At 39.1% G+C, this 14,248-nt stretch overlaps 1 protein-coding gene across 2 annotated transcripts; it reads left to right on the forward strand.

Annotated features, from left to right (window-relative positions):
* The first annotated feature begins 8,811 nt into the window (after positions 1-8,811).
* Positions 8,812-14,092, forward strand: nod2 (nucleotide-binding oligomerization domain containing 2). 2 transcript variants are annotated; one of them, XM_042412439.1, is made up of 11 exons: positions 8,812-8,917; positions 9,088-9,643; positions 10,085-10,202; positions 10,496-12,275; positions 12,428-12,511; positions 12,604-12,687; positions 12,806-12,889; positions 12,973-13,056; positions 13,279-13,362; positions 13,512-13,595; positions 13,870-14,092. In XM_042412439.1, exons 2-11 carry the CDS (start codon positions 9,158-9,160, stop codon positions 13,940-13,942), a joined length of 2,961 nt encoding a protein of 986 aa, XP_042268373.1. In that variant the 5' UTR covers positions 8,812-8,917; positions 9,088-9,157; the 3' UTR covers positions 13,943-14,092. The 2 variants fall into 2 exon arrangements, with proteins under 2 accessions (XP_042268373.1, XP_042268381.1); XM_042412447.1 differs by having other exon boundaries at positions 8,812-9,643.
* Positions 14,093-14,248: the final 156 nt, after the last annotated feature.

Here is a 14,248-nt window from a genome sequence, read left to right on the forward strand (position 1 = left end):
CACCTGATGTTTTCTCTCTGAATCACAGGATTCTGACTGTGTGCATATTGAACTGGAGACACATTGTTTTGTTGTTGCATCAAATGCAGATTGTGCGCCTCATCCACCCAAAACCCGAGATTCTCTTTATCCTCCGGAGTGATCTTAGAAAAAATGCCCAAAAACTTCAACATCTTCATTGCAAGTCTCAGATGCATATAGCCGAAGGGGGCCATTTCTTACTGTATCATCCTGCATCCTCTCTTCTTCTCTGTAGCCTGGCATGAGACTTTTTTTTGACATTTTCTTCATTTTTTTTACTTTGACTTTGATCTGCACTGCTTTCAACTCTTCACATATGTTGGTAATAGCCTTGGTGTTCATGGAGATTTTCTTCTTCAGTGCAGAGCAACGGTGGATAATGTATTCACGCCTTTTGAAATGACAGTACTGGAGACAGTGCCCTCTTATCTAAAAACCTGTCTCTGCTGCTCAATCTCTTTGGTTCAGGACTGCGACAGGTAAAGGTGTAAGGGGTGCAGTCCGTGTTTTACAAGTTCAAACTTAAGTTTGCTTTGGAGTTTTGAAGAAAGATGATTTTCACTTGCTTTCTAAATTTCAAGTACTGCTAAATACAGCCATACAGCCATAGTTTTCTACAGACTAAGGTTCCATTAGTGACTGACTTTTTACTGGAAACATAGCAGATATTCATCTCCTCTGTCTATGCTACTGTAGGTTCAACAATAAGTAGTGTGTGTACATAAAATATTACCTTAACAACAACCTTAACTAACCTGAAACAACCTTATTACCATACCTTAACATTAAAAGTAGAGTGGAACATTCCTTTAATGGCAGTGTTATCACCAAATTAGTTTCAAACCTGCGAAATGATTTAAAGTATGTGACTGAGGCAAAATAAAAATACAGCACATACAAGATTTAGTTCAGATCATACAAAAAAGTTTTCGAGCATTGACTGTATTCCATCTCTAGAGTACAGCCAACATGTAGACATTCTCCTGTCTGTTGTGAAAGTTTGTGGGTTTGCTTGCTGAGGTTTCAGTTCTTCTCCAAGAAAAGATAAGGTTAGCAGTTATAATTCTCAGAAAGCTTAGCAGAATAAAATGAACTGAATGAACAAAGAAAACTAAATGCATCATGCTTTGATAAAGTTGAAATTGAGAAATTAATTTATTCTGAACTCGTCTGGGAATTTATTGCATCAACGTGTTTTATTATATTTTAAGCCATTTGACAGGTATATTTAGTGGCATTGTGACACATCTTACATTATTTTTCAATTAATTAACCTTAAGTACATGCTACAGTCCTAATGCAGGCCTTCTTTGTCACTTGCCAAAATGTACAGAGTAGAGGTCCACTCACTCAGTCTGTTGTCTTCTATATATTTTTCTGCAAAGCTGAAACACTAACAGGAGTCCAATGTCTAATCTGTCACAATATAAAATATATATATGTTGATAGATTCCTTAATTCTTTGCTGTAAAGTGAACAAAGGTCAGTCATGGGAAGTCACTGTCTGAGCAAAGGCTACATGATCATTTATAGATGAGCACTACCCACAGCAATTACAGTGAGCAATTACTCTGAGAATCATCCTCCGGAGACCTTTACGCCTTTTACACCAAAGAAAATACAGAGCGGCAAGAGGGGAGCGCTCTCTTCTTAGTGCTGCACAGCACAGAGGTATTTAAGGCTACAATTTGAAAATGTTCATTCACTTATTCTAATAACTCTGCCAGTGCCCAGGAGAATATTCATTTTCTAGTTGTTTTATGGTAAGCGCATAGTATTAAACTGTGCAGTGTAATTATAGATGTTTAACAAGTTAATCAAGGTATGAGGAGGGATGGGAATGAGTTCAACACAGTAGGTAAGACAACGGGGAAAAGGGAGCTTCTTCTTGCTAGTAAATGGTGAGTATTCTCCATATATAGGGCAATGAACAGCTTGGTGACTGTCTTCAACACTGGTAAGGGCTATAACGGGATAAACCTTTCATTTGCATGTGTACTGTGTTGTATTTGTGTTGTTGGGAGACATAGGTTACAGGGAATGGTCTTTTTGGGTAGAAATAAACTGTATCTCTGTGTTGCCAGTGGCAAAAAAAGCAATGATATTGACTTAAATATGGGGAAATGAGAGGCTGCCATAATATGTTCTGTGTGCTTTGTTTCCAGCAGATAGGCAGAGAGCTTTGAAGTGTGGATAGGCACAGCAGGGTGCTAGCTTCTGTAAAGGCAAGATGCTAAACGCTAAGGATGAGAAGGACATGAGGTAGTCTATTACCAATACAGGAGCAAAAAGAGGAAAAAAAAAGGCAAATCCAATGATAATGTACATCTGTTCCAGTGAATTTATGAGCTTTGAACATTTTTTCATGTGGGATAAGTGGATCCTTTTTCTTACAGAATCTCAGAACTTCAAAGCAGATTCGCTTTGGATAATGCAAATGATCGGAATATGCCGGTTTCAGCCTACTCAAGAGCATGAAACGAAAGAGGCAAAAGGGAGAATTAATGCTAATTGGCATGGCAGTCTTTTATGTGCGGAAAGAAGGGCAAAAATAAAACACTTCAATTATTGTCAAGTTCATTCAATTAGGAAACAAGCTGACAAAGTGCTAAAGTTCAGTGTGCCTGACCCAGTGGCCATTTGCATTAAATGTCACTTTTCACTGTCAACATTTCCCTCGTTATATCTGATGAAATTATAATTAGCAGGATTAAATCCGCCCAATAATCACCAAGCTGGCACGGGAGAGAGAGGCTGCTTTGTTCAGCTCTGATGCTGTGGTGGAGGATATTCCTCCACTAGTCCAATTTTGCTAATGAATAATTTTGCTAATGAATAACATTTAAATGAAAAGAAATCAGTTTGTAAACAAATTCAAGGAATGATGCAATAGAAAGCAGCCATGGCCAAAAGCTGGAGCCAATGTGAAAGTGACTCAAGATGCACTCCAACTAATGGCCACAAAATTGAGTTTTTCCCCTGTTTTTTTTTTATTTTTTTAAATGACACCCCAGATTAATGACAGGCAACCGCACCACAAAAGAGCCATTTGTGTCCAAGAGAGATTTTTCATTTTGTAGTGTCTTATATCTGTCTGACACCTGGAAAATATTTACTGTTAACTAGCTTTATTTGTCACCGACAGGAAAAGCAAAGTGAAAACACATTTATCATCCGCAGAAAGCAAAGTTCCATTGAGAACAAAACACTGGGTATAAAAAGACAAACACTTTCAAACTGATAACTTTTAGATAGAGTGGACAAGTTTCATGTGTGTGTGTGTGTGCATGTCAGTGTGAGTGTGATCCATATCCTGAAACAGAATTTAACTACTTCCTCATTTATTGTACATCCAAGAGTTTTCAACTATGTAGTGTGGTATGCTGGTGATATATTTTTCTCATTGTCCACAAATTCCAAGAGTAAAACCAACAATGAATTAATCCTTCTAACAAGTGTTGTATATAGCTTTCTCATCTGTGCCATAGACCTCCATTGTTATCCAACAACTATTAAAACCACATTAATGAGCCACATCACTGCACTGGCTCACATATTCCCTCATAACAATGAACACAGCCATTACAGTTTATTTTTAGGGAGAGGCTGCTTTGTTATCCCACATACATACATGGTGCTGCTGTTGTAAATACTCACTAATGCATACATCAAATGTGTATTCATATACTGTTGAAAATAGTCCCTGACTAATGTACTATTTACTTCTGTTTGAGTAATTTTTGGTGAAAACTACAGTGCCCAGCTGTTTTAGGAAGCTACTTTTAAGCCTTTAGCCTTTTTTTTTTTTTTTAAAAAGAAAAGTTTCACTTCTTTAAACCCCATTTTAAAGATTTACATCTTCAATAGGAACAAATGGGCTTGCAGCTGAGTGCCACTGACAGGTTATAGGAAACAGTAAAGTATTGAAAGATGGACTAACACATTGTCAGTTTGGCCATTTTATGGGATCTGTTCACCATAAGAAAAACATAGAATAATGTGAGGCTAATCCTCTCAGTACCTAAATGGCTAAGTGAGAACTACATTTGCACTAAAAAAACATTTATACTATTGTGAAAGTTTCAGTCAAAAACTCTTGTTGTCAAGGATGTTGCAGTATATGAACCTTTAACCTGGGTTAGTTAACACTGTATTTAAACAGTATACAATATTACAATATAATGTTGGCGTTGATGATGTGATGTGAATGTTGTTGTATGAAGAAGCAGCTAAATCCTTGATAGAAAGACTTGCATATCTATTGATTTGTGACATGAACTTTCCATTTACCACGGTATCAATAAAGGCCGTCACATGCATGCATTAATATGATACCCTGCATACAGGGGCTTATTAGTAGTTATAGTTGAAAGTAATGAATGTTTGCTCAGTTTTCTCTCTGAACAGCACTTTAAACATGAAAAAGTGAAAGCCCCATTCAACATTCAATTATAAGATATGACACCCACTATAAGAAATGCAATGCTGAAAACAAACCTCACCCCTACGCACCTCATGCACGTGAAAACAAACCTCACTACTACTATAAAACATGTAGTACATTTCTCTTTTCACCAGTTGTTCATTCACTTCATCTCTCAGTGAGCACAGTTCAACTTTTCCAAATTCCAAGTCCAGACTTCTAGAGAGTGACTCCAGATAAATGAATAAAACAAGGCTCCAGAAAGTTGCATTGGTTTTTAGTAGATCATTGGAGCCCTTTCTTTTTGCAACATCAAAGGCAGCCGCAGCTCTTTGATGTGGCAGCATGCTGTTTAAGGTACAGAGTGAATGGAGAGATGTCAAGCTGCAAGGTGCCTCTGTAGTTTACGTTGAGTGCTGCAGAGAGCTGCAGATGAAAGGAGCAAACAGAGTTTGATAATGAATGTCCAACAAGTAGGACCCATCTCAGACAGCGCACACTCAGCGGGGTGCCCGCGCTAACCTTGAGCGCAGCACCCCAAACCTCGGGCAGACGCTGGAGACCAGACTCCTTCAACTTGGCTGCCCCTGAAAAAAGGAGGGCTCTCAGATGTGAGCTTTAATCTTCCTGTCAATTAAATCCTGATTGACACACACACCCATACACACATGGTCATGCACACGTGCTCCTCTCAACCAATTACCTCTAAAAGAGATGCCATGCACTTCCTCTCTTGAATACCTCTCTTTTTGGCTTGGAGAGGCCTTTTTAAATTATACACTGATCCCTCCAATGTATGAGTCAATTTGTGGTTTGAACATGTGCATAGCTATTGCTATATATAATAATCCTCTTACAGTTAATGTCTCCATTAATGAAATGAGGTAATATACCTTTATTTGTCAGGTTCTCATTACAGGTTGTTGATAATGTATAATTTACAGCTTATTTACTTGACATCATTAATAAAGTGCTTGTCATTGCTCTTTGAATTTTATAATCCACTGGTAATAAACATAAGATCCTTGCTTGTGATAAAGGCCTATATAAATAAATACACTGGTCAGAGAAATATTTCTTGCATTATATGTTAGGAGACTCTTGCTAAGTGTAAGTTTTTTTAATTGTTCTTTATTCAAAAGATGAATGTATAGTCGTACCGACTGCAATTTACACTCTATCACAGCACCACTCAAAACATGTTAAATCTTGAGTTTATTCCTTTTCTCTAGCTTACTACAAACACTGTATGAATCCCCTTCTTGATGCACTCTACATCTCTGACATCCAAATGTATTATTTTTTCCCAAAATTTCAACAATCTTGTGTTTTGCTTTGAAGATATGCAAATTCTTTTCTCTGAAAGCAATAAAAACACAATTTAAATCTATGAAATTTCTGGGTTACATTTCATATACTGTATGTGCAACAAAAACAAAAATCTATACCTAAACTAATACATAAAGTACAATAATGTCTCATTTGGATTAAATGATTATTTGTTTTGTTTATTATTACTTGTTGAAAGATAGATAAATTGACATGGGATGATTGGTTGTAAATCCTTATATACAGTTATTGTGTCTTATCAGATTTTTATGGTGTGCTGTGACTGTATGTGTTGTTGTGGGTTGTCATGTGCAATTTCCGTTGCAGGGGTAAAACAGTTGCTTTTGCTTTGTTTGATGGATATTGATGGGTGGATTCAGTGACATTTTGCTCTGTGTGCAGTACAATTGTGTGTTCAGTTAAATTTCACAATATAAAGAAAAAAATGATTATTTCTTAGCAACAGGAGAATTGGTTATGCGTACCATCTTGCAAAATACATAGAAGATGAGAGGATGATTTGCTTCTGGGAGTTCTGTGTCTCTGGCAAACCAATCAGTACATGTACAGTACATCAGTGCACCTGGCCTGACTCTGAGCTCAACACATGTGCTTTTGATATCTGCCAAAGAAAGAATGCACAACGATGAATTCACTGGAGCCAAAGTATTCCGTCTCTGCTATGAGGGAGGGATGGATCCAGCACTGAACTGTACTGTTATTCATTGACATACAGGTTAAACTGACTTGGTGGATGAGGTTATTTAGTGCTGTGCAGCAGTTTTAGTGGAGTATTCAGAGCTGAACTGACTCCATATGGAGCAAGACTTAACTTTCATGCCCAATAAACTGCAAGCTGAGAGGGAGGTCCTCGAGGCCAAGTTTAAGTCAACCTATCTGTGCATCTATGGTGGAAAAATGAATACTATCTCTTAACATAATCTTCTGTAAAATAATGAAAGGACTCTGAATCAGTCCAAAAGCCTGGACTTTGAAGTCTGTGTTGAGAACATACATAAAACAGCATTAGGCAGCAGAGGTTGATGCCTATTAAAAAGTCAGACATTGGTCCAATCAAGGTTGAGCAGTTTGACCAGTCACTTGACCTTTGACCCTTTGCTATTACAATGCAAGGCATTACGTTTTTTCCCACTCGCATTCTGCGAAGACCTGCCCTTACTCTGCCTCTGATTGGCTCTGACCCTGATATTTTTACCCTAACCCTCACCATCTCACTCCTCGTGCCTAAACCTAAACAACCTAACCAACGAAGGCAAGGAGCACTAGCCAATCAGAGGCAGGGTAGGGTGGGTCTTCGCATAATGTGGGTAGGAAAAAAAATAAGGCCAATGCAACACATGCAACGATATGATATCCTCTCAACATACACTGGATATGTGATTTATAGTAGTCTCAAAACATCTTATTCAAACTCATTTTTCTGACTCTTTGGAGAAACAAGGTTAACAGCAACAAGACAGTCTATCCAAACATGTGTGTGAGTTGAAGAAAATAATTTAGACTTTATTCAGTACTTATTTGTTAGTAATCGAGTCGTAGCTTTAATAATTTGTATAAAGAATTGGAACCTTTGTTTGGCCACATATGTCTCTTTGCTAGTTTACAGGTCCAAAGATCTCTTCAGATGGTTATATAGTTATCTGTACTTTCACACAAGTCATTAAGAATTCTGCTGCAAGAGAGGACAGAAATTGTCAAAGATGTCATTTGGGATTATATCTGTATTTTCTTATTGTCAATTTCTTACTTTCTTTCTTATCCATCCAAACTTGTCTGGACCCCTTGCTGTGATTTGGATGACAGGACACCACTTTGGCGCTTCATGTAGGATGCCTGACAGAGAAGTCCAGTACACTGCCTTACACTCCTCTTGATAGAGTTGCCTGTTTTATAGACAAGAACAAGAGAAAAGAAGAAACTCACTTTAAAAAGTTTTATTCCAGTCTGTCTTTGATTACTCCTGCCTTTGTGTGTTTGAGGATTTTCCCCCACAGTGCACAGTGAAGAAGCACAATAAACTAATCATGGCGCTCAGGAGGGAGCTATAATTGCAATAATGGTAAATCATCTGACTGTCCAAAAAGTCATTCTTGCACTTACTTTATCTTGACATCAGAAAATGCAAGGGGAGTAAAAAGCAATCACAATGTGAGCTGTTTCCAGGGCTGTGTTTTACATGAACTGTTTGATGTCCATATCAGAAACACAACATGCTGGCTGCAGGTTCTCAGTTGCTACAATAGTAATAACACTGCAAAATTATTGCCATACCAAGTAATACCACTTTCTGTTTATTTCCAACAAACAATTCAAGCCATACTCATAACAGCTTGCAATCATCAAAGTATTGCCAATTAAACTTCTAACAATCAGTGGAAACATACAATATTGCTAAATTATCACTGTGCACTCTGCACAAAGAGAGAGAGAGAGGAAGTCAGCCTTAAAGGAATAAAGAGGGAAAAGAAAGTCTAACAGAAAGGGGAACGAAGACTTAATAAATGTGTCAAAAGAGAAGAAAATAAAAAGTGAACAAAGCAGTTTTGGTTTATTTATGCAATACTTCCATCAAGTGGTTGAATGACAAAATTGCAACCAGTAAGAGACTACCAACAGGAACCTGCAGTTTTCCCCACGAGTATACTTACCAGCATATCTTCTAAATATGCAAAATGATCCAATTCTATTCCAAAGTCCAAGAACTTCTGCTTTTTAAAAACTAAATTTCCTCTTTATGGCACTGCCCATTGCTATGAAAACCTCAGGCAAGAGGATGTGGTAATGTCATCACATCACAGTGAACAGGTGGTCCTAGCATACAGCAAACAATAACTTCCTCTTAACTGAGCCATCTTTGAAACATTGCTTTTGTTCTATTTTGAAATAATATGGGAAGTGCAGTGAGCTGCAGGTCAGTCCTGTTGGTGTTTGAGTTTTGTTAAAGTTTAATCATATTTGCTGTCAGAGTTTGGTTTCCATTTTATAGGGGGGTGTGGTAGCAAGTAGAGCAAGTTTCGCTTTTGGCTGTGGAATGAGGAAGAGGCAGTCTGAAATAGTGCAGTCTCTGCTCAAATGAGAGATAGCGAGAAGAAAGCTTTCCGATGGAGAGAAGGAGGCTCTAACGTGAGTGACAATGACCATGCTGTATATTATTTAATGTGTTTGTACATGTTTTAAAATGGTCAGTGTTTATGAATCAACAACACATCATATATGGTGTTAAATGTTGAGTAACAAAATAAGAATGAAACTACTGATGACTAGTGGCAGAATGATGATGTGGGTATTCACAGGTTGTGAAACTGGCAGCGGTGTAAATATGTGTTAGATGTTGCTGAGTATGGAAGCTGGCAGTCAGAAAGCATGCTTGCCCAGGAGCTGGTGCTGAAACAACGGGCAGAGATACTGCATTCATTGTGCAGCAGCGGATCAACTGAACATCTGGAAAGGGTTCTGGACATACTGCTGGCCCAAGGGGAGCTCATATGGGAGGAGTACCAGAACATACAGGTACAGGGTAGGGCACTGTACACCAATGTCAGACAGTTGCTCGACCTGGTGTGCATGAAGGGTGAGGACACCTGTGATTTCTTCCTTGCTGCTATCAAAGAGGTCCTGCCCGAAGCACAGCGAGCTGGCATCTCCTTTTTAGGGTGCTGTTCAAATTTAGAAAAAAGAGAAGAATCTCAAAGCACATTGACCCAGACTCTTCTGACTCAAAGACCAAGCCTGGTCAGCAAGCTACAAGGCTGCATTGATGGTGCTCTAGACGCTCTGGTTGAATCAGGACACTTTGCCTCAGCAGACTGTGATGATGTGCTGTTACCTATACACACCCCCTCACAGCAGGTACTGTATATATCCTGAGTTTTATTCACATCATTAAACTGTGGCTTGACATTGCTGTTCTTTACCTATTCAGCTGTTTTGGAATGAAGCTAATGCTATGGTCTTTTCATTCCTTATATTGACAACTTGAGATTATACAGGAACTGAAGCTGTTACTGGTTTCAAATTATTCAGTCTACCAGAAGTCTTTTTTTTTTGCTTAAAATAGATTTGATATTGTAATAAAATACATTTTACCCATGTTAATTATAAAGCAATAGTTCAACTTTTTTGGAAATTGCACTTATCCGTTTCTTTGCTGAGTATTAGATTAGAAGATTAATACTACACTTAGAATACTATCTTCTCATCTATGTCTAGGAAAGAAAGCAAATAAGCATATTTCCAAAAATGTCAAACTTTTCCTGTAATAATGGATTTGTTGCCATTCACGTCAAGCAGGCAAGACGTTTGCTAGACCACGTCAGATCAAAAGGCGAGTCAGCAGCAAAGGTTGTACTGCACTACATTCAGGAATCAGGGTCCTCATTGAACCAAGAGAAATGGACCCCTCCCAAAGGTATGTCATTATCATAATCATGTTGAAAACTAATATAGTATGCAATTATACAGACAACACTAGGTAACAGAAGATTGTACATGCTGAACCTGATCACATACTTGCTTGAAAAATATGGAAGTGGTACAGCTCCAAAAATGAAACTTGGTTGAAAAATTACTCATTCAAAGAAGTGACGTGAAGATAATTGACAACGTAAAACATTTCCAATATTACAAAACACATACAAATATACAGCACATACGATTTTGCATTTATTGTAATGTATGTCACGTGTGCACTTTCTGCCACAGAGTTCTCAAAATATCAGAAGAAGCTCAGCAGTTCTGTATCTGCCCAGTCCTGCTTTCTCAGCAACTATGGAGGGACCAGCCATATGCCTCTGGATGAGATCTACACTGAAGGCCAACTGGAACTAGCCCATGACTGTACTGATCTTAGTGGAGCTTTGGACCTGGAGGACATAGTTGGCATGGTGGGTACAGTGAACAAGGAGGCAGACACGGTGCTAGTATCCGGCGAGGCAGGCAGTGGGAAGAGCACCTTACTCCAGAGGCTGCACTTGCTTTGGGCTCAGGGGGTGGCCCTCAAGGAATTTCTCCTCCTGTTTCCATTCAGCTGTCGCAGGTTGAACTCAGAGCAGAAGGAATTGTCTGTCCAAGAACTGCTGTTTCAGCATTGCTGCTGGCCTGATAAGGAGCAGGAGGAGATTTTCCAGTTTATCCTGGACCAGCCGCATCTCATCCTCTTCAGTTTTGATGGCCTGGATGAGCTCAAGCAGGGCTTTTCAGATGAGTGCAGGGTCTGCTGCCCTACCCTGCGTGCACCTGTTCATATACTGTTGTTCAACTTACTTCAGGGTTCCTTAATGAAGGGTGTGAGGAAAGTGGTAACAAGTCGCCCAGAGGCAGTAGGCCCACTGTTGAAGAAGCACCTTCGCAAAGAGGTCCTCCTGAAAGGCTTTTCCCCTACTGGCATTGACTATTTTGTAAAGAAGCATCACAGTGACCCCACAGTGGCAACTAAGGTTTTAGAGTCCCTACAGACAAACACAGCTTTGCTTGGACTTTGTCATAGTCCAGTCCTCTGCTGGATTGTCTCAGAGTGCCATAAGGAGCTGCTGGGCTGTGGAGAGGGCAGCCCACAAACCATAACAGATCTTTACTTTATGATCTTACAGCACTTTCTTCAGCACCAAAGCCCCACGAAGAGCACCATGGGGCTACACTGGCTACAGGAGCACATAAAAGCAGTCTTGCATCTAGGGCAGCTTGCTTTTGAAGGGATAGGAACCTCCTGTTACATCTTCACAGACACAGACCTGGAGACTTGTTACGTAACTGAAAAGGATATCTGCATAGGCTTTCTCATCCTGAGCAAAGATATGTCTTCCAACCACAGTAAACGGTATGAATTCCTTCATGTGACTGTGCAGTGTTTCTTTGCTGCTCTGTACATTGTTTTGTCAAGTAACATTAACCGTTCAACCATCCATAAGCTCTTTGAGTTGGAGGATATGAGGGAGACAGGCCTGAGTAGCACATGCCTCCTAGCCTGCTTGACCTCCATTGACCAACAAGAGCAGAGTTTAGAGGGGGAATCCATAGCAGCAGAAACACCAAATCTGCAAATCACAGCCACCTTTGTGTCTGGGCTACTGTCCCAGCGGTATCAAGACCTATGGCTCCACTGCTGTCCCAGTGCTATGATAGAGAAGAAGGTCAGGCAGGTGGTTAAATGTCTCTCCAAAGGCATGCATAAACACTTCAAATCTATCCCTCAACCTGTAGAAGGGGAGAAGAAGAGCATGCATGCAATGCCAGGCTTTATCTGGCTTATCAAATGCATCTATGAGATGCAGCAGAGCAAGATTGCTAAAGATGCTATGAGTAAGCTGGAGGTGGACCATCTGAAACTGACCTACTGTAACATTGGCCCTGTAGAGTGCACTGCACTAGCCTTTGTGCTCCAGCATTTAAGGAACCCTGTAGGCCTCCAGCTGGACAACAACTCTGTAGGCGACGTGGGTGTGGAGCAGCTTCTTCCCTGCATGCATATTTGTAATTCCCTGTAGTGAGTATGAAAAAGATTTAATTTCTTCTTTTGTTTATTTGGCCATGTATTCATTATAGTGAACAGAATTTCCCAAACAGCATTTACTGTAATGCAGAAAAATCCATGATATGCTTAAGTTTCCTGTTTTTGGGGGTTTCTACCTTCATCAGCCTCAGAAATAATAACGTCACAGATGAGGGGATTCACAAACTGATTGCCAAGGGTATCCAGTGTGAAAACTTCCAGAAAATTGCGTAAGTCTTTTAAAGATGATCAATAACACTATTGTGAAGTTACAAATGACATTTGATCAATTACCATGCATAATCATTTTGTTTCCCTTTAGGCTCTTCAACAATAAGTTAACTGATGCTTGCACACAGCACTTTTCTCTTCTTCTGAAGACCAAGCAGAATTTTCTTGCTCTGAGGTTAGCACATAATTTTAGCACTTATCAGATGTGCTGCTTATATGGAACTTTATTTATACAGTACTAAGTTTGTGTAGTTTAAAGAGAATAGCAAATGACCTTCTCTATTTTCTTTCAGGCTTGGCAACAACAATATAACAGCAGAAGGAGCAAAGCAGCTGGCAGAAGGACTGAAATTCAACCATTCACTGCAGTATTTAGGGTAAGTTAAGTGTCTTTCTGCAGAATTCCATGCAATTTATTGATTATTCATTTTCATTTACTTATCCTTCTTTTTATTCCCAGGCTTTGGGGCAATAAGATAGGTGACGCAGGAGCAGAGGCCCTTGCTAGTGCCCTAGAGGGCAGCAAAACTCTTGTGTGGCTCAGGTAATATTTTCTTAAAATATTGGTACATGATAGGTACACTGAGGCATTGAGGAAAATGCATTACAAATAAAATATAAAAATATATGCTGTATAATGACCACTATCGGGGTTCTGTTACTTTCTAAATGTATATTGCTGCCCCAACAGTACATCTTACTGCAGATGTTGAATACTGTACTCAACAATGTATGTGAATCTAATTTTAATGTTATATAATGGCAGCTTGGTAGGCAATGGTGTAGGGAGTGCAGGAGCTTGTGCCCTCGCCAAAATGATCAAGAACAGTACGTCACTGGAAGAGCTTTGGTAAGACTTGGATCAGACATTCACAACAGTTTGTACTTGTATTTATGATGCACATGACATTTGTATAAGTGGCTGATTTGATGTTTGAGCACATATAGTAGTACTTACATTGCTCCACCCTCTCTCCACCCTCTTATTTCCTGTAAAAGGTTGACAGAAAACTGCATAACCAGATCAGGGGTAGAAGGTCTGATTCAAGCCCTAGAACACAATACTCATGTGAAGTCAGTGTGGTACGTATTTTACAATGAGTCATACACTCACAAATACAATGGTTCTAACTGTTTCTTCTTCTTGTGGTTTTACAGTAAATATATGTGATCGAAGGTTGTTTATGTCCAAGACTTTGGGCAATACATTGTCCTACTGCTAGTTTCAGTGTCAAGAAAAACTTTTGCTGTGGACACCAAGTCCTGTTTCGGCTTAACTACAATGTTATTTTGGCTTCAAACTTTTCAAACTTGCTTTGCATTGTCATTGACTGAGTGTTTTCCTGTTACACTGCAGGTTGAAAAAGAATGAACTCAGTTTGGAGGAGATAGAGGAGATGACACAACGTGAATCAAGACTGATGTTCTGATTTTTGCATTCAAGCTAGGGACTGTGTAATCTTTTTATTTATTATTTGAAAATATATTGAAATGTGAAATGTAAAATGTTGCTTAAGTTTATTTCAGTTTGACGCTTAGAGAAACAAAATCTCATTTGTTCAGGTTTTGTCCAAATATACAAAACATATCAACCTATGTACGTCTTGTGTTTCTTTTCAAGGTGTAGGTGGTGATGAGATCAAATAACACCACACCATATATCACCACAACCACCACAACAACTACTACTATTACTAATAACTAGTACTACTAACAATATTACAATTTATAGAAAA

The sequence above is a fragment of the Thunnus maccoyii genome, chromosome 1 (genome assembly GCF_910596095.1).
Source record: "Thunnus maccoyii chromosome 1, fThuMac1.1, whole genome shotgun sequence".
In the NCBI taxonomy this organism is placed as follows: Eukaryota; Metazoa; Chordata; class Actinopteri; order Scombriformes; family Scombridae; genus Thunnus; species Thunnus maccoyii.

Coding starts and splice junctions, on each gene's coding strand:
- nod2 (XM_042412447.1), top strand. CDS start 9,158: ATGCTTGCCCAGGAGCTGGTGCTGAAACAACGGGCAGAGATACTGCAT. Junction 12,512..12,603: donor GAAAACTTCCAGAAAATTGC/GTAAGTCTTTTA, acceptor GTTTCCCTTTAG/GCTCTTCAACAATAAGTTAA. Junction 13,057..13,278: donor AAAACTCTTGTGTGGCTCAG/GTAATATTTTCT, acceptor ATATAATGGCAG/CTTGGTAGGCAATGGTGTAG.